The sequence below is a fragment of the Manacus candei genome, unplaced genomic scaffold, assembly GCF_025592945.1.
Source record: "Manacus candei isolate 608988 ecotype Guabito, Panama unplaced genomic scaffold, ASM2559294v1 h1tg000069l, whole genome shotgun sequence".
Classification (NCBI taxonomy): Eukaryota; Metazoa; Chordata; class Aves; order Passeriformes; family Pipridae; genus Manacus; species Manacus candei.
The window spans coordinates 3,656,851-3,681,969 of record NW_026138117.1 but is presented as its reverse complement, the minus strand read 5'-3'; the positions used below and the strand labels follow the sequence as shown (position 1 = coordinate 3,681,969).

General features: G+C 41.2%; 1 protein-coding gene across 5 annotated transcripts in view; it reads left to right on the top strand.

Annotated features, from left to right (window-relative positions):
- The window catches only part of CRACDL (CRACD like), a 62,554-nt gene extending 40,556 nt beyond the window's left edge, over positions 1–21,998 (top strand). For 4 of the 5 annotated variants that reach the window (XM_051806811.1, XM_051806815.1, XM_051806813.1 and 1 more), the window contains 8 exons: positions 2,215–2,350; positions 2,728–2,892; positions 3,510–3,578; positions 6,798–7,016; positions 9,051–10,632; positions 18,737–18,930; positions 20,637–20,772; positions 21,597–21,998. In XM_051806811.1, the coding sequence (XP_051662771.1) occupies positions 2,215–2,350; positions 2,728–2,892; positions 3,510–3,578; positions 6,798–7,016; positions 9,051–10,632; positions 18,737–18,930; positions 20,637–20,772; positions 21,597–21,742 (2,647 nt within the window). In that variant the 3' untranslated portion in view covers positions 21,743–21,998. The remainder of the gene's footprint in view (positions 1–2,214; positions 2,351–2,727; positions 2,893–3,509; positions 3,579–6,797; positions 7,017–9,050; positions 10,633–18,736; positions 18,931–20,636; positions 20,773–21,596) is intronic. The other variant, XM_051806816.1, reaches the window with a different exon arrangement.
- The last annotated feature ends 3,121 nt before the right edge of the window (positions 21,999–25,119 follow it).

The window sequence follows — 25,119 nt, the reverse complement described above, 5'->3', positions numbered from 1 at the left end:
CCAGAGGCTCTGAAGATTTTATTTCCCCTGTTTACATGGGATTCATTTGACCAAAGGACAAATATCTGTGTCTGAGTTATAGATCCGTAGATTCATAGATTAGTTTGAGTTGAAAGGGACTTTAGTGATCATCTAGTTTCAACCCCTCTGCCATGGACAGGGATTGTTAATCACCAGCATTTTGTAGTTATCAGAGAGAAGTCAGCATTACTAAGAAAGCTTGTATCATCCTTGTGCATGAAATAGGCTCTAAGGAGTGCCTGTATCTCCCCACTGAATGTAAACAGGAGCCAGGGCCGACCAGCTCTGATGTAAATACCTGTGGTGTAATGTCTGAAGTTAGACCAGATGAATCCCAACCTGTGTATCTATCTGCCTCTGAAAGTCCTGTCTTCGTTCTGGCATTGCCAAAAATGTTACCCACTATGAAAGGTAATCACGAGGAACCCCAAGGAACCCAGTCTAAAGTTCAAATGTGTTCCTGGATGGAGAGAGGGACTGAAGAGTCCCTTGGCTGCCTAAAAAGCATGTCCTTGCATTGGTGGATGTTTTGCCCTTCAGAATAAGCCTCCTGGTCCTCAAGCAAGAGATGCTGCTGTGTTCAGGGATGGGAAAGAAAAACCATCCTGTCCATTTAAAACATTATACGATGTGGCCACCAGGCAGCGCCAAACAACCAAAAGAAATTATTAACAATTAATTTTTTTTTAAAGTTTGTTTTGGGGTTTCTTTGGGATTTTTTGTTTTGCTTTTCTGGCATTGGCAACAGTCATGTTAGTCCATCTTGAAGCCCCAGGAGTTCTGGGCTGTCAGCACCGGGTGGTCTATAGTGTTGTTGTTTGACAACATATTAACAAGACACGGATGATGAGATTTTCTTTCTCTTGTGAACGACTTAACGAAGTCATGTCTAAGTGGGTACAATCTTTGGCTGTTCTGGCCGTGTTGCTGTGCCCTAAATTGAAGGGTTGTTACATTATTGTTTCTTAATATTTGTTTAGACAGACAAAGACCAGGAAATTCTTTGAAAGGAAGGAAATTAATTTGAACACTCATAATGTGAGGAGACATCCAGGGTACCTCCTTTGTGCATCTGGGAGGTATGCATCTGATAGAAGGAGAAAATGAGGATAGCATGCTGGGATAAATGTGCACTGCTTATCTGGGTGCTGTCACAGTCCTTGTAAAATGTTGAATTGGGCAGCCACTGCAGCCCTGACTGGCACCTACTTTGCAAATTGCTATAGATCTGTCTGACCTTGGATGCATTGCAGAGATCACCTTTTCATTTAGATAAAATGTTCTTCTAATATCTCTAATGCATTAAGCAGAAGTAGGAAGCTTTCCTTCCTTCTGCAGCAAGAATACAGATGAACTTTTTCCTGCCATTGTTTTATCAAACATATTTATAGCAGCCACTATGAGAAAAATGTTACTTTTTGCCATGTTTGTTTATGTTTGTCTTGAATGTCCCTATGATGGTATCTAAGATCCAAAAATACACAGATTTTTTGGTTTTTTGTTGGTTTTTTTTTTTTTTAAGAATACCTGCTCAATTAACTTGACAGTTACATGAACCCAAACAGTTTTGTATTCTGCACTCTCATAAGAGAAAATCCCAGGGGTCTTGATATAAAGCACGGCAGCACCTTGTAAGGATCTTGTAAGGATTTATGCAAATGATTCTCTGTGAGAACTACATCGCCTGAAGTATTTTTGCTAATTATTTGTACAGCAGAGAAGCATTAAACACTGTACCACATTTAGGTAGTAAGAGATACTTATTCTTCCTGTGGTAATGATCAGTCATTTGCAAGACACGTTCTGATGTTAGTGAGAAGTTAGTCCAGTTCTAGTACAGGCTCATTTGTGTGAACTCCTTCGGTTTGCACGTGGTCTTGCCCGCGGCACTGTCACACCACCCAGCTGCTGGATTCCAGCCAAGGGGCAGTAGCTTTTTCCATAAGATATAACTCATTTAACCTTGATTCAGTTTGTTAATGTGACAGATAACAGCATTTGCAAATTCTTGTTTGATTTTTTAAAGGTGTTACTTAGATTAGCCTGAATGAGTGTATTGTATTCATGGAGAAGTCTGGAATCTTGTTTGTGATGTGCACACCTGTCTCCCACTCCACATTCAACAGACTACCTGAGTTAAAAGAAGTGGCAAAAAAGTCTATATGTTTTCACTAATTTGTTCTATTATTCTAGGGCACATAAAGGCATTATGGGAAGCAGAGCTTTGTCACATGATAGCATTTTCATCCTTGAGACTGGGCAAGAGCCTGCAAGGCCAGTAAGAGTGTTTTCTCAAGAAAACATTTCTGACCGGATTAGAGCTTTACAGGTAATTTACACAACATCATTTTTTCAAATGGAAGAGGTGGAATGTCTTCACAGACTTGATTTTTTGGGGCTAATATTTGTAGATGAACATTTGATTAGTAAGTAATATCTGTCTACAGTTTACTTGAATGTTACATTTGTTAATTTGACAGCCTTATCATATCTTTTACTTAAATGATAGCTGAAAATCGGATAAGTTGTTTGGCTCCCTAAGAGAACATCTAAAATCAGATGTCCTGTGCTCTGGATTATTCAATTGTGAAGTTAAAATAATGGTAACTCATTAACCTGAGCTAAAAGATGTTCTGGGGAAACCTCCATCATATCTATCTATACTATCCATCATACTATGCTAATGTATTTTATGCCACACTGAAGCTGAAACTCCAGCCTACCATGAAATTGGGACCTCCACCTCCATTTGGACTTCATGCAAAGCGAACAGAGGATGCTGGGACCAGTTCTGAAGATGATGGATTACCCAGAAGCCCTCCAGAAATGTCTTTGCTCCATGAGAGCCTAAACTCAGGCACAAGAACAAGAGTGAGTGGTTCCAGTGTTGACAAAAATCAGTGTTCAATGACCTGTTTTACCTATGTGTGGAAGGCAAAATAAGTTATTTTGTTTGCTGTATATGTCCTTATTTTATCACTGAACAATTCAGAAATACCTTACTCAAAATGCTTACTTAGAAAACAGCTACTTAGAATCTCTGTTCCTGTTAAAATATAAATATCACACCAGAAAATGCAGAACTAGGAAGAAGAGGATGTGTTTGTGTGTATGCATGGGAATGCTGTGGTTTTTATAGAGACTACAGAGAGCTGCCAGGCATAAAAAAAAAGGCTGAAAAATCTGTATTCCCCCTTGAGTATGTTGATAAGAGAGCTCTCTAATGTTTTTCTAGGGTGTCATTGGAAAAAGAAACAAAATAATTTGAAGCTGTTTTTTTTTAATGATAATTTTGTTACACATTATTTCATTCTTTATCTGCGTGTCTTACACTTTATGTTTGCAGTGTCCTTGCTAATCTTTAAGACTATAGAGAAAAACAACGTGCATTGTCAGTACCCTTGTGCACTTTGTGTAGATTGTTTCTGTGATTATATCCACCTTGTTTGTCATCTTTTACTGAATCTCTTCCTCATTCCATCCCACAGTTCTTTGACTCTCACAAGCACCTTAGCTCTTTGAGTTTAGCTGGAACAGGCAGTGAAGAAGAAGAACAGGTAACTTCTGCCAATGTATTAAGGGACAAGCAATTACCCACAGTAGTTTTTTAAAGGAATTTAAGACATAAATATTATTTTGTTGCCTGTCTGCTGCAAAAAAACCAACTTCGTATGTATGTAATTGCATATCTGTCTGTTTACTGTGCTTTTTTAATGCCTGTCCATCTAAGATAAAAGCTATGATTATTTATCAACATAATTCTGATGCCACGTAATCTCCTGTTGATAATAGTTAGGGTGTCTAGAATAGCTCATATCCTTTAGCAAACTTTACAGATATGATTTAATCTCTGAGCCGCAGACACTGAAACAGTATCCCCCTTTTTTAAAGATGGGAAGTTACAGTAAAGGCTGCATGAGTTAGATGCATAGGGTAAGGGAGAAAGCTTATTGAAGAGATGTGAACCAACTCTTGGTCATCTGAAATCTGCCCAGACCATGCTTTAAGCACAGAATTACCTTGCACTAATACAGAAAGTGTTTGCCTGATGTTAGTGGCTGACATTACTGCTTAGGAGTCTGAGGCTCAGCCTTCAGCAGGATTCTGGCTGTGAATTTTGCTGCAGAGATGTTTTCAGGGCTTGAGTATAGGCAGATGGATGACTTTCTTCAATCATCAGCCAGCTGTTCTGGCTGATTAAAGGGCTGTTTTGAAAAGCTCTGAAGAGTCCCTTTTAGCTGTCCACAGCTGGAGTCATGGTGGAAACAACACAGGGGGTAGAGGGAAGAGCGTTTTCTAGAAACAGGAGGAGGGGTGAAGGGGAATTGCAGAAATAAATAGAGAAGCTAGTCCTGAGCTGACCATTTCTTGGTAATTATGCAAAATGCATTTCAAGGCCAGCTGCAGCAGGGCTCAGCAAAGATTGCTGGCCATACGTTTTAGATTCCACATCAATCTGTTTAAAAAAACCTGTTTATATGCAGTGAAATTTTAATATTTTTCAAAGAAAATCAACAAAACTCATGAAGAAGGTATTTCTTGAAAACTGATTTGGGCTCACTGTAATTTTGTACAGTCCAGATGCATGTTTGTTAAAGGAGGATTTACGTCTCCCGGTTGTTCCATTAACATCACTTTCTGACTCACTTGCTGACTCCTGAGGCATGGTAGTGACTACACAGTTGCTTAGCTTTTTCCATATGCCCCATCGTTTAGCTCAGAGCTCTCTTCATCCCAGTCCAGTTGCAGAGTGCAGCCAGAATGTAGCTCCATCTGAAGGCTTTCCTCCCAAACCACAGGAGCGGCATTTCGGAGAGACTAGCCCTCCTTCTAAAAGTCAGAGGAGATTAGTTTCCAGGGCCGAGGAATTTTGCACAATGCAGCCCTGAGGTTTTGGACAGCAGTGACACCTTGCTGTATCTTCGAAGGTTTCCTGAATCCAAGAAAGGAAAAAGGAATCGTGAGTGTCCTGTCTAGGCTTTGGGGTTGGGGCTTCCTCATGGCCTCCCACCTTGTACCACCCACCACGACCAGCTGACAGACGGACAACTGAGCCATGTGCACATGAGATTTGGAGAAAGGAGTCTGCCAGCTGTTTCCTTCTTCAGCAGGCTTTGCCAGAGCCAGACTTTGTGGGACAGCAACTTCTGCAGCCGGCTCAGAGCTGGCATTCACTCAATCTGCTTTAATTTAAGTAAGAAACCAGATTTCGGATTTTCCAGCGTAATGGCCAACACTGAGCACTGCCAATGAGAAGACATGCAAAGTTCTCAAGGAAAAGCAGGAGCCAGAAGAAAGGCAGGCAAATAATGACGTGCCTTAAAAGAGAACATGTGCTGCATCTTTATCATGGAGCTGAAATGTCAATGTATTCACTGTTAGGTGCTAACGTATAATGCAGCCACGTATCGTTTGTTGTACATTAGTCATGTTTGAGTACTAGACTGCAGATACTGTAGAGTGAAAATTAATGAGAGCATCCATTATTCAGAATGGCTGTGCTACTTTTTTTTCTTAAATAGAAAGTATGATCAGAAGCTGTGGATCCAGCCTCTGCTAAAATCAATGGGAGTTTTCCCCTGGCCATTGAGGAATCTGTAGCAGGCCCTCACTACACTACAGAGTGTCTTTTGGCTACAGTGCATAGTGCAGAATTCTACTTGCAGGAAACGCTGATGCTTTTTCTCTCCCAAAATAAAACAAACACTAACCTGCTCTCCCCATCTCCAATCCAGCCCCCTTAGTAAAATACCACTTCCAGAGAAAAAAGTAAGAAGAAAAGAAGAAGAATGCATGACAAAGCAGGAAAGCTCCTTGAATGAAATGAATTAGAATTTTAAGCCTACAAAGGAAGTGCTATCACAGTTGTCAGAGATCATGTTAATGCTGTGACAGATAGTTTGGAAATAACATTTTGCCTATTTGCAAAACTGAATCTGAGAGAAAAGAGGAACTCTTTTCAGAGTAATTTTTCATAAATTTTCCAGTCTCATTTTTGCATCATCCCTGGGACTAGGGTAGTTTTTGATGGAGCTCAAAGGTAAGCTGGATTCCAGCTTCATGAAAGTACGACACCTCTTTCAGCACTCAGGAGCTGTTTCTGGATGGGTTATTTGCCTCAAGTAGGAATTGTCCATCACTTCCTTCCCCAGAGTAGTCTACAAATGAAATTTTACATTTCAGATAAACTGCCTAGTTATTTTGCAGATAATATACATGAAGTTCCCAAATCTTCGTTCGCAAAGCCTACCATGGTACATGAGGTGAAAACACAAACTGACTTAAGTGTCAGTGCCACTAATGTTCGATTCTTTTGTCTTTAGGAGGGTGTTGTAGAGTTTGAAGGGACATGATGACATACAGGAAGCTAAAGTTGCTCAGCACAGCACAACTGTGTGTAGGAGCCTCGACAGAGATGCTGGAGGACACACCCAGAAAGGAAAATGGCCCTTTAGGTTCTGTAACAGAGTACTCTTCATAAATCTGTCTTCTAAAACATGCTGGCCATGTATTTGTGTGCTTTAAATCTTTCAGTTAAATATGACTTGCTCCTTCCCACTGGATAGTACATCATGATATTCAAACAGCTAAAAATGCAGAATTGCTAACAGTACATCACGTGCAACATTAGGAAATGCAATGTATTTTAAAGAGAATCAAAAAGAAAAAGAGGCACAGTTAAAATACTAATAAACATGGGCATGTATTTGTAGAATTTTTATTTTCATGTCTTTGTTTCTTTGCTTGATTCTCTGTTTGGGGATTTTTTTTTTCAGGTTACATTGCATCCTTCTAGAGTTTGTGCTACAGATGGTCAGCTGTTCACTAGGCATGGAAGTGGATCTCTGCAGACATCTGACAGTACCGTCTCACCTACAGCCAATTTTGACACTCCACCTGAACTTTCCACTTTCTTGGATAATTCTGCTGCTAAACATAAGCTTTTAATAAAACCCCGGAACCAGAGATCCAGTAAAATGAGAAGATTTTCTCAGGTACTTGTGAAAATAATCAGTGTCACCTTTGACACAAACCCAGAAGGTTCTTACTGGACTTTGTATTTCAAACTCTGATATGATAAAATCATATTGTGGCATGGATGTTTCATTGGGTTTTAATAGCTGTTATCTAATGAGGCTGCATATCGGGAGTAGACATTAGGAACAGATTAACTATTATGAGTTTACCCGTTAACTCTTGATGCAGCACTTTGTGTAACAATTTCTTCTTAAATTTACTGTGCAATACAGTTTAGTATCCTATTTGTGGTGCAGAAGCTGGTCTGACCTATTAATTGGAGCCAAATTCTGTACATAAAGACTGTCCTAAATTCAGACATCTTCCCACCCCAAAACTTGTAAATCCTTTACGTGCATTATAGAGAATTAAAATAAGTTTTCACAGGAAAAAAACAAAGCAACCAAACAAACAAAAAAAAAAAGAACCAAACCAAACAAAAACAAACAAAAAACAAAGCACAATGGAAAGCAAAGTGTATACTATTAAAAATACATTAAAAACTGTATAGTTTTAAAAAAAATTGTTTTTTAAACCATGCTTTTAAACACCATTTATCTTATTCTTTGTCATATCTTATGAAGGGCATAGCTTAGTTTTTATTCTTTCTCCCTTCTCTTTTATCACTGAAGTTTGCAGCTCTTATTACAATATTTGCTTTATTGCTCATTGGGCTTTCCACTTTTTAAAAACAGTAAACCCATTAATTTAGTTTGCTTATTACCAGAAATATTATTCCCTCTGTCTCAAAATATGACTTGGCTGATATTCTGTATTTCCCAAAATCTGTGAGTGTCCTTTCAGCTCAGTAAAGCATTGCTGTGAGCAACAGAACGATAAGGCCCATTATTTAGAAAAGCACGTAAAGCAATAATTCACTGGTCAAACCTCCTCTTCCATTCTAACAGTTACTAAAATACAATTGCTTTGTCCAGACTGCCTATAAACTGCCAGATGACCGAGCCCTCCTGGTTTTCCATGGAGAGCGTTCACATGTTTTGATAATACAATTTTTAATATTTTCTTGCCCAACTCTATCTGTGCACCTTGCTTCTGGCTAACTGATGTCTTCTGCTTTTATGCTCCTATGTATATGGATTGTGAATGCAGGTGGCATTTCAACTCTTTTTGCAATTACATTTAAAAAAAAAAAGAAGTTGGAAGAACCCTAAAATATCTTCAAAGTGCAGGTTTTGTGTTCTTAGAATTAGGGCCTACATCCAAAGTATATATTTACCCAACAAACTGCAGTGAACCAGTGAGCTAATACAGGCACCATATGAAAAAAGCATATTCAGCAGCTTAATACTGTGCTTTCAAATAATCCAGCATATTTAGCCAGTACTCACCTGAAATTTAATCACAAGACCTCACAGGTAACTACATATGAATTTATAAACTTTTCTCAAACAGTATAACTGTTGGGAAAAAAAAAAGCAGACTTTTACACAAAGGAAGCAAGGTTGTAATGCCGTATGGCAGTGGGATTAGACACAAGATTGCCATATGGGGCAGATACTCAGCTGGCATGGATGAGTTTGTTAGGCTTTTGCTCTTCCTTCTGTATACTCTTCCCTCTTCAGAGTCATGCTTTAGAAGGAATGGGTTGTTTCATTTTTAATGCTAGTATGGAGTAGCAAAATACAAAGGGACTTTCAAGTGCTACTTTTTGCCTAAGAGCAACACAACACAGGCAGTATGCTCTAGGGAATCAATTGCTAAGGACAGTCCAATGGGCATTGTTTTGATGAACTTCCCATCTACAAAGGCATGAAAGCACTAGTTGTGCAGAAGGAAGTGTCAGTCATTGCTTTTATATTGGTTAAATGCATTATTGCAGGATGTGCTTAAGTAAAAAAGCATACAGTCTGTAGGTTAAGAAAACTGCAAGCTCAGCGTCAGAGGCAAGTATTGCCTTCCTCTCTAAGATCTCGATTGTAAATGTAATGATGAATAAGAAAAAAAGTGAAGCTGTACATGGTGATGGGGCTTTCTGAATTTCTTTCTTGCAGAGGACCCAGTCTGAATCTCTGACTGATTTGAGCTGTACCCCAGAAGAAGAAGAAGAGGATGATGCTGTATTCAAACCCAGCAATCAAGAACTGCCATGGACCGCAGCTGCAACGCAGGATGCTGTTTCCTGGCCAAAGCCCAGAATGCCTGAGGACCTCCCCCCTGCTTTGAGACCAGTGATGACTCAGCCTGCTTCTGAGCCTGCTGCTGTACAGGGAGCCCTGCTTCCAGATAATAAGCCACAGGACTGCCAACTAGTGCTGGAAACAACACGTGAAGAGTCTGAGTCCTCATTGCTGATAGAAAACAAAGAGCCCGCAACTTCTTCCTACTCCAGTCCAGACAGAAAAGTAAAAAGGCAAGAAGATTCCTCAGAAACACTGGTTCTCTTGTCTGGGGATGTGAGTGATATGTCAATCAATATTTTAAATAGAGAAAATAAGGAGCATCCTACTGTGTTTCCAGTAAATAAAATACCATCCAAAGAAAATATTCCAACTAGTAAGAATAGTGTTGTATTATTGGGAAGGTCAGATGAAAATATACAGAAGGATGATCAGGTACCTGTGGAAATGTCCTGTAGTGAAGAGGCAAAGAAAGAGTTTACTCTATTGTCAGAGTCCAGCAAGGAGTTTTTTGTGGGTTCTTCCCAACCCACAGACTCGTTCCATGTTTCACATCCTGCTTCCTCAGTGTGGATGGGATCATCTACTTCCTGCTCTCTAGAGAAAATAAAGACTGCACAAGAGGCAGCTGCTTCTGGTAAGAACAGTCAGTCACTGGTCCACAAAGAGGAACTACTGGGGAACAAAGCTGAAAAAGTAGACAGTGAACTCAATGCCTTCAGAAAGTTTTCTGTTTCCTCTGCACGAGAGAGACCAAGAACCAGAAGCCTACACTTCCCAGAAAGATCAGAGTTGGAAAGCCCATTAAATACTGGATTCTTCCTGTCCAAAGAAAAGGTCTCCTCAAGAAATGAGAAGTGGAAAGAAGACTTCCAGAAGGGATCAGAGCTGGACGAGGAAAAAAGGAGCAACAAAAAGCAGACCTCGCTGGCAGAGTCTGACTCTGAGAACACAGAACCTACAGAGATTTTGGCTGGTTATGTTTCTCTGGCTGTTGATGCAGTGCTGATGCCAAGCAATTCTTCGGTGGTATCCCAGAATCAGCCAAGCTGTAAAGATAAAAGTCCTTTTCAAGTGAAACTTAGATCCACCTCACTGTCCTTGAAACATAAAGACAACTCATCACCAGAATCAAAAGAGATTAAAAGATACAGTGCAGAATTTAATTTAGAAAATGAGGGATTGACTTCCTTTCTAAAAGGTGATAAGGCAGAGATCAAAAAACCAGCCAATACAAATACTGGTGATTCTTTAAATGAAAAGATCAAACCCAAAGCAAAGTCCTCTGAACAACTTAGCAGCAAACCTCCACTGCCTAAAAAGCCAGCATTGCAAAACATAACCATCCCAAACACTACTGCAAACAAGGAGAAGCAGGACAAATCTATGCATTCTCCCAAATCCAGAAGTGAAGACAAAGACTTGGAGAAACAGTCAAATTCTGGTAAAGTGCCTGGTAAGACTCCTAGAATTTTCTAAAATTACCTTCACTTGCAAAGAGTGACCTTATCCTGAGAGAGTGAGAGGCAGCACTGTTGTGTCAGTCACGACACTAATGAGCACCAGCTGATGGCTCTGCCTTCAGTGGTGTTACTCCATGATTCTCCCTTGCTGAAAAGATTATCAGAAAGACAGCAGGCGAGAAACAGCAGACAGAATAAGATGGTTTTGCCTCTGATTTTTGCATTTCAGGGCATTGTTTAAGGGATGTTCAAAGTGACACTCAAAAAATAAAGTGCATTAGCAAGTACTGGGAAATGGAAATACCAGACCACTAACTGTCCCCATTTAGAGCTGCTGCATGGCAGTTCAAAAGCCAGGAGCACATATTATGTGTAGTGCCCTGTGTGGGATGAGTGACTCAGACCTCTAGACCTTCTTTTCACCATAGCATTGAGACAGAAATGCAATGAGGCCCATCTTTGCCTTCCATGATCAACACACCATTTACTTATTGCCTCCTGCGAGCTTTGCTTATTCATTTATCCACCTTTATCATTAGTCATTGCTTGTTTAAAACAAAAATTAACAACCCTGCAGCTTCCTGGAGTTTAAAGCCAGGAGAGACCATAAGTTTGTGTCTGCTGCAGATTTTTAAATTTCACCCTGTTGTCTCTATTATATAATTGGATTAGCATTTAAAAAAAAATCAGTCTTCTGGAGACTGATATGCTGTGGGCTGCAGGCAGGGAACAGAAGACTGGAAGTGGCACTAGTGTCTGAGGTCTTTGCAATGACAGTAAACAAGTTCGGTGAAGCACGCTCAAGCAATTCTAGCAGGAGACCCCTGCTCTTCATTTCAGAGAACAGCCAAGAGAGGAAAAAATAAATCCTTAGGTCTTCTGATATATGGGAGAAAATTATTCCCTGCCCTGGACGTGTCTGGTCATGGGTTTGATGTTAAGAATGTGAGGAGAAGATGCTGGACAAGCAAATGACAAGGTTTCTCTGTGCCATTGCAGAGCTCCCCTACTCTGGTTGCTCTTCTCTGTTTGGGGTCAGTCTCTGAGCTTTGGAGTGGGGAAGCACCAAGCAGCAGAAGACCTCAGGGCACAAGAGGCCACTTGTCCTATAGGGTGACAGAAGTCTCTTCCTGGCCTCAGAGACTGCTGCTGCCCTGAGTGGCATCTGATTCCAGCTGTCGTCTGCCTCAGCATCGCAGATATTTTTGCAAGACTCTGGCCATGTTTAGAGATTCCTGCTCTCCCAGCAGTCATAAAGGGGGGGATTCGTTGGCATCCACAGCTGTAAGAGTCCCTACAGCCATTTAACCAGAGCCTCCCCACATCCTGCAGGCAAGGCAAGAGATACACATATATGTGTGTGTAATACATATGTATATAATCTCAGTGCTCCCTTTAAAAGCATTTTCCCCTCTCTGCTGCCCTGACTAGTAGATTATTTGCAGTGATGCCCACATCTCTGATGGATTGAGATTTTGGGGACGGTCGTACTGGGAACCAATGAGGAGGAGACCTAGCACAGGTTGGTCTGGCAGGGGATTGAGAAAAGCAGTGGGAGCACCAGTGCTCCTGCACAGAGCCCTTTATCTCTTCCCTCTTGCTGAGTCCCAGGGTGCCTCCTGATGGAGTGGGGCAGGAGACAATTAGTGCTGAGGGAAGGGAGAAGGGAAAGAAATGAAGCTGGGGAGACATATCTCCTCCAGGCTTCTCCTGTGGCTCCTCAGCCCTAGGGTGAAGGAGACTCCTGCTCCCAGGCTCAGGACTGCCCTCTGCAAAATAGGATCTGTGGGCAAGAGTCATGCCCTAGTCTCCCTGATAGGGGTGCATGCACCTGGAATCTGAAACAGGGTTAAGAAGCCCTGTTTTGAACATGTACTGAGAGTATTACACCAAATCTGTATGACCTGGGGTTGTTTAACATGATGGTTCAGATTGGTCTGTGATGGTAACTAGTTTTTTTTCTTATATACTGCCCCACTGATCTTATTGTATCAACTGAAGCAGAGCTGCTACAGGTTTCCTCCTATCTCCAGCTTTGAGTTGCTTGGTAATAGGTTCTGATGTAAGGGCATGCCAGGACTCAGAGTTTAATTCTAAATACAAAGCAGTTTGCTCCAAACTGACTCGAGGTCCTTCCTATCCCATGGCAGAACTTTCTCTTTAGACATCTGACCAAGCACTACCTTCTACCCACCCAGCCCTCTCCTAGTCCTTGAGTTCATCAGCCCTTTCACAGAGCTGTGGTCACCATCAGGAGACATTTTATGCTGTCTTTCCACATTGTGTTAGGAATTCCCTGTGCTGAACAAGAAGACAAGCTGTGAAATGGTGATGTAAGAGGGTGCAGTTCCCTTCTCATGTATACTCATCTCGAAAAAGTTTGCTGTGTCATGGGGTCAGCAGGAGCAATTTGGTAACACTGCAGGTGAAAGCAACACTCCTGCTCCATGGAGTTTTCTGAGGAAATAGTTGGGGATTGTTTGGCCTCTGTTGGGCTACAAGGTGGCCCTTTAATGGATGTGTGAATATTCTGTGATTAGTCACCCCAGGAGGAGTAATTTTTAAGTTTCTAGAGCTAAAGGCACGAGTCCTTGCAAGATTTAAAAGGTTAAACTGTGTTGTTTGTAGTTGACAGACTTTGCTATAAATCCTGTAAAGGGCAGAAACAATTACCATATGCTAACAGGTTATTACAAGAGCAAAACCATAAGCAATACCTATGTGAATGTGCATATTAGGATATATAAAAATCAGCCACTGAGGAGCTGTAGTGGGAGACATGCTCTAAACAGAGAAAAGGAGGAGGAAGGACATCAGGGAAGGACAATGGATGTAACAGTGAATGAAATTGGTGTGCATTGTCTGGTAAATAGAGGCTCTGAAATTACAAGAAAAATGTTTCTATCTACATCAAAAAGACATTGCTTTAATGCTGTCCTGGCTACAGCTAAAAACAAAGCTGTCTTTTTCTTTTCCTTTCTATTTTTTTCTTTTTTTCCAAAAGAATTTGCTTTCTCAGTTGTGTCAGTCTGTTTTGCAACGTGGCTGTATTCCAGCCATGAGATACACTTTGATGCAAACAGTAGTTTCTTGTGTAAAAAGGACTCTCCTGGCATCTGTGGTATAGATCCAATCAAAAGTCTAATACCTCACAGAGCAGCTTAGAGAAGAAGGAAGTGACAGAAATACTTAGCCAAATCTTTTAGAATAGCTTTGAAATTAAGGAATCAGGTCTGTGTACTGAAACAAATGCATGTAGTGCTTTAATAAACAAAGGGAAATATGTAGGCCAGGATATACTACATGCTATATGCATTTGTAAAGCCCGTCTTTAAATAACTGGTGTTTTATAAATGAGTAAAGATAAAACAGTGTGGAATTAAATATGCATGCATAAGCAGTGTTATAAAACAATGATACTTGCATACAGAGGGTGTTATCTCCCTGTGTAAAGTTGTTTGGATTAGTTTTGAGCATGTTTGCTTTTAAAACACTCAGGGAATCACAAGCTAGCTTTGCTTGTTTTTAATAGTTTGACTTTCAAAAGGCTCTAATATTCTGCCTCTGACCTTTCCCCTGCACAGATATACAGCAAGACTAACCACTCTTTGCAGTACTTGCAGATATAGAATGTTCTTTTCCAGGTATGAGATTTAAATGTTATAAAGAGCCTCTGCTATATTATCTTTGTGTACAGAGGCTTTTAGATTTAAAGAAAATGGGTACATATCTGAGGCCATCTCTAAAAAAGACAATCTCAGGGTAATGTTTGAATATGTCTTTGCTGTGGTTATCCATGTAAGCAACACACACACAGAGATACATTTGAATACAGAGTATATCTGTCTGTCAGTAGACAGGAATAGGTATGTATTTCTCTTTCACGTTCTCTGTGTGTGTGTATAAACTGATGCACAATAACTAGTCAGTCACAGATCTCCTTTTGCACATAAAGATTAATGTTTTATCTTCATCTTCTTCACACAACCAATCTGACACATATTGCATGATAATATCTAACTATCAATGAGAAGTGCACACATTCATTTCCACAATATTTAAGCAAAAGAAATTTTGTAAGACCAGAACTTTAGTCTGAGGAAAAAAAAAAAAGTAAGTTGTTTCAATAAGATACTGAGGGAAATAGATGCCTGCATTAAATGGGGTTGCAGCAGGGGAATTTCCCCCTTTAGAAGACTACTGAGGCAGCCAGCCCTGCTGCTGTCAGACCAGTGGAGGGGAGCTCGGGGGATTCTGATGTGCAGGAGGGAACTGAAGTGGTGAAGAATGCAAACAGAGCAGCTGGTTTTGTGACTGTTCATGTGTGTTTGGTGGCTGTGGGAAAGATGTGAAGGGAAGCTTCAGCAGCCTCTGGGCACGGTTTCCAGTGGCAGCAGAAGACCTTAGTAGTCTACACTAATTTCTGGTTTTAATATTTGGTGACATTATGCACAGAGTGGCTTGACAAGTTCTGACCTGGTATCTTTCCGTTGTTGGTAACTTAACCCAAGGGGAGGAGGGGGCTTTTCTCTTTCAAAATAGCCTGAGGCCAAGCCAGCTCCAAGGAAACCAGGGAAAGATGCAATCATGAGGTTAAAACAGTGAGTGAATGAGAGAAAAATTGCTGCCAGCTATGTCCTTTATTAGCTTATGAAGTTATTAAGTAACAAGTTGAATAGCACATTGTTTAAAATAACGTTGTAATAAAAACTGAAGAATATGATTCAGATTGTAGTTTTACTCAGAAAATCTCCCAAATGTAACGCAGACACAGGAGGCTCGGCCCTGCTTTGCCAGAGGAGAAGTGAAACACTGTGGTCTGTTGAACTTGCACAGCTTCCGAGAGAGGATGCCACTGCTTGCATTTTGTACTGTGTTATCTCCCTAAAAGTGGCATTGATCAGCTGGGTGCTTCTGTGCTTGTTGCTGAGCATGTGACATGCAGCAGAAACAGGAACTAAAATTGTCCTTTTGAGTACTTTTAGTTCCACTCTGGCTACACAATTCCTTAAACACTGTGTTTTGCCACGTGGTGAATCATAAAAGCACAGGGGCTATCCCATGACTGGATGAGATAAGACTAAAAGAGCTTGTTCAAGGTGATCAGGCTGTTATGAATGGAGGAGGATGTGCAAGCAGCACTTCTCTTGAGAACAGTCATTTCCTGAGAAAGCTTTTTGTCTCTTGGTGTCTCTTAGGGTACCAAGAGCTTCATACGACAGTCTCAGGTCACCTTAAACTGCCAACTCGTGCTATCAACTGCCATGCTATCTCCTGGATTACTTCACCACCTTTCATCCTTCTGGCTGGAACAATGGTGCATGTATACTGCCAAGAAACCTCATCTAGTTGGAGGTGGGAGGATGTAAAGCACCTCTGGGCAATGGGAAAGATAATAAATAGTGAATATGCCTCTTCTACCACTTACAGTAATTCTGGCTGACAGACGAGGTAGCAAATCCTGCGTGGGTTGCATGTGATGATTTTTTGCTGAAGATAAGGCATTTCCTCTGCTTTGCCTGCCTTTCTGGCTTTCTGCAGCAAAGAATCTCACAAGAACAAGGGCAGAACCTAATTGCTCAAAGATACAAGAAAGCCTTTCCCAGATGCAGATCAGCTCTTGATCCTCTATAGGTGATACTACTCTGCTGTCCTAAGTCAGGCCCATACAGATACATATAAAATCTTTTAGATTATGTTAAAGAGCTTTTGTTCCCTTTTGTCACAGGGGCATTCTGATACCATCTCTTATGGGATGATACTTGCCCCTAATTTGGCTGCTTTCTGATTGGCAAGACTAGGATGTCTGGCGTCTTATCAGAGAGATTTGTCTAAAGACTGAAGGTGCTTGATGCCTTCGTTAGAGTATCTGCCTTATGAAAAACATTGTTGTAATATCAGCCTCCAGACATATCGCTGCAGGACTAGGAACCCTGTTGTGCCAGGCAGTGCACATTGAAATAACAGCAAGATGAATCCTAAATTCATGAGGATGACAGAGAAATGGAAGCACAGGTAGCAATAAGACCATTACATGTAGAACAGTAAATAGAACCTGGACATAGCAGTCATTTTGTCGGTATTGATTGTGTGGTAGAAGCAGAGGAGGGAGAATGTTGATGTTTACAGAAAACTCCTGTGGTGTGACAGAGAAAATGGGACAAAACACAAAGGGGGATTTGCAGTAACAATGACTAAGTTGTACATCACTAGCAGCATCAAGGGAGAAACCAGGTTCCCAGTATCATTGAAAAGTTGATGAGTGGATTGAAAAGGGCTTGCAGGGTAAAGACGTTGGAGTTTTTGAGGACCAAGACATTACAAATGGCGAAGGAAGGTGAAAAGATGGTCAAATAGTTTGTGTGTGGTGGTGTGTACAGCCAGAGAGCTCTTCTCAGCTCCAAGGAACGCTAGACATCACCTTCAGTAGTGGCACTGACCTGCATACCGTGTAGTGCTTTGGGAACTGATGGAGCTTAGCACCTGGTTTTCCTGGTCCTGCCCAAATTGCTCACCACCTTAAAAGGTGCAGGTGAGTTTAAGGGCAGGGCCTGCAAGCAAAGGAGGGAATGTGATGGCAGATGCAGTAACAGATATCACATCAATTCAACTCTGTGGGTGAACTTATGAAGAAGTTTGTCTTAGGATACTCAGAGAAGATGGGCTAGCAGTCCTTAAGCTGCTAGTGGTTATCTTGGAGAACTGTGGAAGTTAAGGGGCACTGACTGATGCGTACAAGAAACCATTTCAAGAAACCATGAAGTGGCATAGGCCTTCCACTTCAGCTGATGCTAACACCATTTCATCTCAAGTGTCAGTTTTGAGCAGTGTATTTGCAGAAGATTTGAACCAAATTAGGACAATTCCTATAAAAGCAAGAGCGATCTAGAGAATATTTTTAATCAACATAGTTAAAAAAATAGGGAAAACATTGTGTTAGTCTTCAAATGTATAACAGGCTGCCGCAAGGAGTCTATGAGTAATCTGCTCGTGTCCATAGTGTGTAGGAGAAGTAGTTAAGGATTTAAATTGCAACAAGGAAGATTTAACTTACTGTATAGGCAAAAAAAAAATAGTAGAAAAAAAAGAGCCATGCTATAGGATAGGTTGCCTAGGGAGACTGAGACCTGTCCTGTCTTTGCAGAGTTAGATAGATAAATATTTGTGAGGAAACAGTTTATGTGTTATTGATCTTTCAGCTGATCTTGCCTTGCAGCTGAAGGATAGACTACACGACATCTTGAGATCTCTCCCAGCCTCATTCTCTACTATCCTGTAAAATGAGACAGAAATGAAGCAAGGAGAGCCATTGAAAGGCAGAAAAAGCTGGCAATGGGAAAAAGATTATGGGAGGAGCAGCTGTTGTCATGTAAAGAGTTAGGTGGGATGCAGAGAATTGGAGTAACATGCTGTGCAAAACGGAGGGATGTCAGGCTTGGTGCTGTGACCACTTCCCTGGGGAGCCTGTTCCAGTGCCCAACCCCCCTCTCGGTGAAGAACCTTTTCCTAAAATCCAACCTAAACCTCCCCTGACACAATTTCAGGCCATTCCCTTGGGTCCAGTCACTGGTCATCACAGAGAAGAGATCAGTGCCTGCCCCTTCCTCTTCCCCTCAGAGAAAGTTGTAGACTGCAATGAGGTCTTCCCTCAGTCTCCTCTTCTCCAGAAGAGCAGGAGCTGAGGGCAGCCGCAGTGGGGAAGAAGTTGCCTTTGCAACACCACAGTCCACCTGTGTCCAGCGCTGAATCAGCATCTGCTAGTCTCTAAGAGGTTATGGAAGAGGGAAGAGAAGGAGAGACCTTGGGAAATGGGTAGATTAGTGAAGTTTGATTCATGTTTCAGCATCTCCCTCACATGAGGGCAGTGACCCTGCGATTCCAGCTGAACAAAGATGCAAAGTGCTTTTCACCAGTAGAATGATAACTTAAACAAGCAAGCACAGGAAAAGTGCTCTCTGGAGACCAAACTAAACAGAATTCCTGTTTATCTAGGCTGTTTTCACGTCCTTGGACCAATCAGAGTATTGAGCAAGTGTGAGTTGAAGCTGATTACAACTCTTTTTCCTATAACCATGTACATAAATAATTTGTCAACAGAGAAAAGTGTGCCTTCCCCTGTGGCTACTGGAGACTCTGGAAGAGATCCTGGCATTCCAGCAGAACCAGCCTGGATTTCCATTGCAAGGCAAAAGCAGAGGGGCATGCAGCAGGAGAAGGACAGAGAAAAGCTTGTGGCTCCAGATATGAAGTCAGATACAGAGAAAAAGAATAAAGAAAAGGAACAAACAGAGGTACTTATAGTAAAAATTTGTGATGCTTTTGTATCACCTTCCTATAGTATTCTTTGAATCTACTGCTATATTAGCAGTCATGCCGTAATGATTACAGATACTCAATGAGTATAACCGTAAGTAACAAAGACAGTGCTCTCAGAAATATGTTACAGATTCAGAGTTCTCTGATTTTTCAGATATGTAATTGTGTATTTCCAGGAAATCCTGGAACTATGTGAAGTGTGTAACATTTCTTGGCATACCTACCAGATCTGACGTGTATTGGATGCTAAAATATTGCAAATGAGGTGCTAAACTGTAGTCTCTGATCCTTCTCAAAGCAGAGGAAATATGTTCTCTTTAACTATCCTTCTAAGCACAGCATTTCATTGAACCTCCTCCTGACTGATTTAACACTGAATGAAGAGCTCGTTCCCAGAAGCTCCTAGGTAACAATTTTTAGAGCCTTGAGAATTGAAATAGGATGAAAATAACTTTTGTATTTGTGGAGAGTGCCAAGATATAAATTCTGGTTCCCTGTATATGGATAATTCAGAAGCACATGTGGTGCCATGGAATATGGGCTGACACTGCTTTTTCAAAGGTCCCATGCAAAAGAGGGTGATACCTGTAGGAAGCAATCTTCCCAGATGACAGAGCTGTGCCAGCAGAAGTGCTTGGCATGAATCCAGAACACTAATAAGGCTTGCCTAGTACTGGACTATCTCACGGAGCAGCAGCATGTAAGTGCTGCCTGTTTTGCACCCTGCACAAGAAGAACCCTGCACTGATACAGGAACATGTGTGTCCTATACCAGTATAGCATTCCCAGTGCAAATGGCCTACTTTCTTGCTTCACATTTCTTGCTTCACTGTTAGAAACCCAAGCAGCTGTCTCATATCCCAGAATAAGAGATTTCTAGATGATGAAAAATAGCAATGGTTAGATTAACAAGAAATAATACCTAATAAGATGTCTAGGCAAGCTTATGAACTGCAGTAATGCCTAACATGGTCACAGCACTTAGACAAGGGCTTAAATGAACCCAAAATACAGTTTCTATGTCAGAACTAGAAACTCTAGATTTTATCTGGCAATGATTTCTAAATTCATGCTGTGCATTTTATTTCTCTATAGCAGCTAACAGAGAAACATGCCAAGATGCTCCTGACTGCAGCATATGAGGCTTGGTGCCACTGTGCTACTCCCACTTTCTCTTTCTCCCACATGGCACCAGGCACTATCATTTCAGGATAGTTTTTGATACTGGCAAGAAAATCTATGGGAGGATGTGTTTGATTTCTTTTTTGTGAAAAATCCATTTACCATCAACTGTCCCAAAATACAGTGCCCTTACCCACAAAATCTGGGAGGTGGAAGGGAAACATGAGAGAACGAGAGTGTTTCCAAATCCTATATATGCTAGCAGAGATGTGTAAAGGACTTGAAATACATTTTGCATTGAAGACTATAATTACTTACTCATAGATACCATTATGAATAAGAGATACAGATGGATAGTTTTAATTTGTAAAGTTGAGTATCATGGACGTTTATGTGAAACCACTGGAACGTTCTGAACAGGTATCAGCCCAAGGGAGAGGACTGGGACCGATGTGTGTTGAAATGTGGCCAGCACCACATCCACTCCATTAGCTTGTGTTCTTCCAAACTGGACTCATTCTCCCTGCATTACTTAGATTTTATCCCTCTCTGTGCCTAGGGGTCAGCGAAGCAACAACGGAGCAAAACATCCTACTTGGCAGCTAAAAGCGCTTCTGAGGAGCAGAGGAAAGACACAAAGTCTGAAGAGAAGGAGCCTCTGCTGAGAACCAATTCACTTTCACATTATGTCCCTGGTAGGAAACAAAATGCTTAAAATGTCAGCTGTTATCTCACAGCCTTGTCAGAAAAGTGTGCTTGAGTGTGCTGCAAAAGGAGTAGGAGCTAGATCCTAATCTCCTCCTCAGCCCTACATCAGCCAGATGAAAACTCAGAGAGTTTTCTCAGCTCTAACATCTGGGGTTTTATTGGGTGGCATATTCTTTTGACCAGTTTGATTACAAACAAAAGAGTAACAAGGAGTAGCCAAAACTCGAGTAAGGTGAATTGAGAATGCTGGGCCATTTTACTGGATGAGGACCCAAAGGCACCATCCCACTGTAAAATGTAAGCAAAAATATTTTCAATAGCATTCAATTTTAATGTGACTTCCTCAGCGAGCTGAAATGATGTGATAACAAACTGTCTGACCATTAGTCCTCCTACAATAACTTTGTACATCTCTTTGGTAAATTAAAATTTGAAAGAAGGCAGAAAGGTATAAAATTCCTGTGAGTTGGATGCTGGGTAAAGAAGGAATTTGCAAGTGAATGCTTTTGCTAATGAAAAGACTCTCTATTCTTTGGCCTGGGCGTTAACACAGGGCCCAGCAAGGAATCCAGGTCATCATGTTGTGTTTTGGTAACTTTAGGGATCAAAAGATATTAGTGATAAGAAAAACACTGTATTACTTAGAGTACAAAATGGTAATTTCCTCAATAACTTATTGCAGAAGAAGCTTCCATGTGAAATGTAAAGATATTCTACCATAGGGCAATGCATAGAAAGTATTTAGTAAAAGAGCTCGGGTGTTTAGCTGCACAGCAAGCAAGTGTAAAATGCCCATGTGTTTTATTCACAGTAGCTCCATCACCTGCACTGGTGGATAAGGAGGAAATAGGCCACTTGAAGAAAGCTAGCAATGCTGCTCCAGATGAGCCATCGTGGATGGAACTGGCCAAAAAGAAATCTCAAGCTTGGAGTGATATGCCGCAGATTATAAAATAGAATGATGCAAACAAATAGCATCTTTCATAATTAAGTCAACTACTTAACTGAACTTCTACATACCAGCTAATCACAGTGAAGAATCTCTTGATAAGGAAGAAGGATTTTATTATACAACTGTGGAGAAAGTGTGCAATAGGTGCAGTCAAAAAGTTTACCTTCAACTTTTTAGCAATCGGGATTGCAATGGCAATGGATTACTTCGGTTATGCTAAGGACGTACTTATACTTTGGAAAATAAAACTTTTGCCTTACGTATTTCCTGCATTTTCTGCTTTTAATTATGTTTGCATCAAAACAGGATCTTTGTTAAACTTTGCTGAACTTCTGTTGTGGCGGGAAAATTCCATTTCTTATGGGTTTCTCTGTTTACATTTACAAATTGTGCACTAACAGCCCGATTCTGTGGATGTGTTTCACCGGAATCGCCTGACACACTTCCTACCAAAGCTGTTAGGCCCATGGTGGTATTCACCAATAGCTGCTAGCGAGTGCTCCATTAAAACGTGTTGCCTGAGCGGTGTGTTTGCCTGGCTGAGCCGATGGTGCAGTTTCTGGGGTTGGGTTACATTTCAGGAGGCACAAATACCCACATTTATGCGTGACCACGAATAAAAATTCCTCGTCTCCTTCTCTGAGCAACCTTGGTTGCACAATGTTTGCAAGCAAGTGAGCAGTAAGGAAACTGAACTGCAGTTGGAAGCTCAGCAGTGCATTCACAGTTGCTTTCCTACATGAATTTATCTGGTTGTAACTGGCTTTCCTTTTTGTGAAAGCTTTGTAATCAGTTAGGAGGATGGTATTAGTAGCAATGGACAATATGAATTTAATTAAGAACTGAAAATCCTTGAACTAAAGTCCAAACTGAAATGCTTGGAAAAACTGTGAATTTCATCATAGTGTCAGCTTCACATAACATCCCCTACATAATCTTAATTCTTCTCAATAAAAATCAGTAACATACAGATAGAACGTCTGTACTTGACTACCTTTATATAACATTCTCATGCTCATTGACCTGAATCTCCCCCACCAGTTTGGGACTCCCACCCATGAAGTCTCTTAGGCTCTTCACTTCCACTTGTCTAACGAGATTGACAATATAAATAATTTGTTGCCGATTGACCAAAGTCACTCTGAACATATTTTAAGACCTCCCTGTGAGTTAAATAAGCAAAGGACAAACCCTGTGATGCCCCACTGCTAAGGCAAGCATTTCATGGGTGAATACTCCTGTATTAGTACTGTACTCCCTGGCTTTATGTTTGTATCAGTAATTTTGTTCTTCTTGTCACATTAATGTTCTTTTTGGAAAAATGTGGGCAGACTTTAGGAAATATAGGATTTGCAATTTCAAAACCTTGTCTTCTCCTCAGAGATGGGGAGGAAAACCCAAGCCTCTTGGTAATGACAACAACATTTTGTAATGAATAAAGAAACAGAGAGTTGAGCATGTGAATATCCAGCACACTGCTAAAGGTTTTCAGTCAGGTTGTCTTTCATCATTGAAAATACCAGAAGGGAAAACAAATTTTCTGTTTGTCAAGGCCTTTGGACACAGACAGTCAGCCTGCATCACTGCCGAAATCCGCCTGCACGGCTGCTGGAGGCCTGATGGGGCATCTGCACAGACCTGCTCCAGCCCATCACAGCAGCTGTCAGTGGTCCCCACCCAAACAGGTTTCTGCCAGCTGTCCCAGGGTTTTCTCCTTCCTGCAGATCACAGAAAGCAGTGTGGGATACCCACTGAAATCAGAAGCCGCAAGACAGCTCTCTGTTAAACAGATCCACACCAGAAATAGTAATTTAATTACAAATAGGAAGTTAATTACAGGACGTGCAACCTTGGGCTCAACTATCTGAAGTTTGGTTCTGCAAAAACTTCCACACTGCTCCCCCACGAGCAAGCATCCTTTATTTCAAGTGACTTTTGGATTTTTTTTGTGGTATTCAAATCATACTCTAGGACCTACAGTGGAAAAAGGCACATTTTTCAGATACAATAAAAACCATCTTTAACTCCCTGTCCTTCCAAAACACCCTTTCTGTAATAAATAACTAATTAGCATAAAGTATAATTTTAAGATATGGTGTTACCTTTTGTAGCAATCTTGAAAAAAACCAAATAGTTTCTGTATTAAAGGAATATACTATATTAAAAAAGACCAAATTTGTATTCTCTAGTTATTGTCACCCCATGAAAAGAGCACATTGTTTCCAGGAAATGTAGTTAAAGGTACGGTCTGTCTCCTTACAATTCCCTCCCTGTTTAAAACAGTTAAAACTGTGTTGAATCACAACTGAATTCCTGGAGCACAACCTGTGCAGTGTATGGGGAAGAGTACAAATCTCTTGGACTGTCTCCTATTTTCATAGACAGATGCTCAGCAATAATGTAGGTGAAAGGCAGAGGTATCGTGGTAAGCCCTGCACTATGTCAAGGGGAACAAGTCCCGTGTCCAACTCCCTTGCAGACATGTCAAGGAGAGGAGGTGAATGGACGACCAGCTCTTCATGGAGCACAGCCCTGTGCCACACCTGCCCTACACCTCCTGTGCCATTTGGGATCTAGATTTGAGAGCATGCTGAGGCAGGAACCATCGGCTGGACAGTTTTGCCATTGACTGTGATGAGGTCCAAGTATTGCTGCCTTAGGGTTTCTCACTTCCATGTTTTCAGTGCCAAGTGGGTGAGAATGACTGCTGTGAGTGGTGACAGCCAGCATTGTGGATTCCTTCAAGCTCATGACCATCATCCGACCTTCAGGGGAACGGACTGCAGCCCCACAGGCTGCTCAGGCCTACCGGAAACAAACTCAGGATCTTGACCAATTCTGCCATAATTACAGACCAGTTCAAGTGTCTCAAAATGTGCTTCAGAGGAGCAGTAACATGATGTGCTTCTTTTCACACAATGCAGAGTTACATTGGAACAGATTGCCACAGGAGGTTGTAGACACCATAGGTTTAATTGACTTCAGAATGCAGATAGGCAAACAAGTGGAAGACAAAACCCATCAAATGCTGCTCAACACAAAAAGTGGGGCCTTGGCTTGGGATATTGTGTCTTTGGCAGGCAATGTCACTGGTCTTCTTCATGTTCTCTTAGCACTGCCAATGTGCCTTGCCTTTGTGCAAGCAAAGACACTTGCCTACTTAAACCTCTGATATGATGGCCAGGTGAATTTTTATTTCTCACGGCGTTGGTTTGTACCCAGATTTCTAAGTGAAAGGGTCATGCAGGTAGGACTCGCTCTAGGTGTCTTGTCAACAGGTAGACAGGAAATAGTTTTAGAGCCCATGTATTCTTCTTTGGTCAAATGGCTCATTTGTGAAAATGGAAAGATGGAAACACAAATGTAGTTCTCTCCTCTGTAT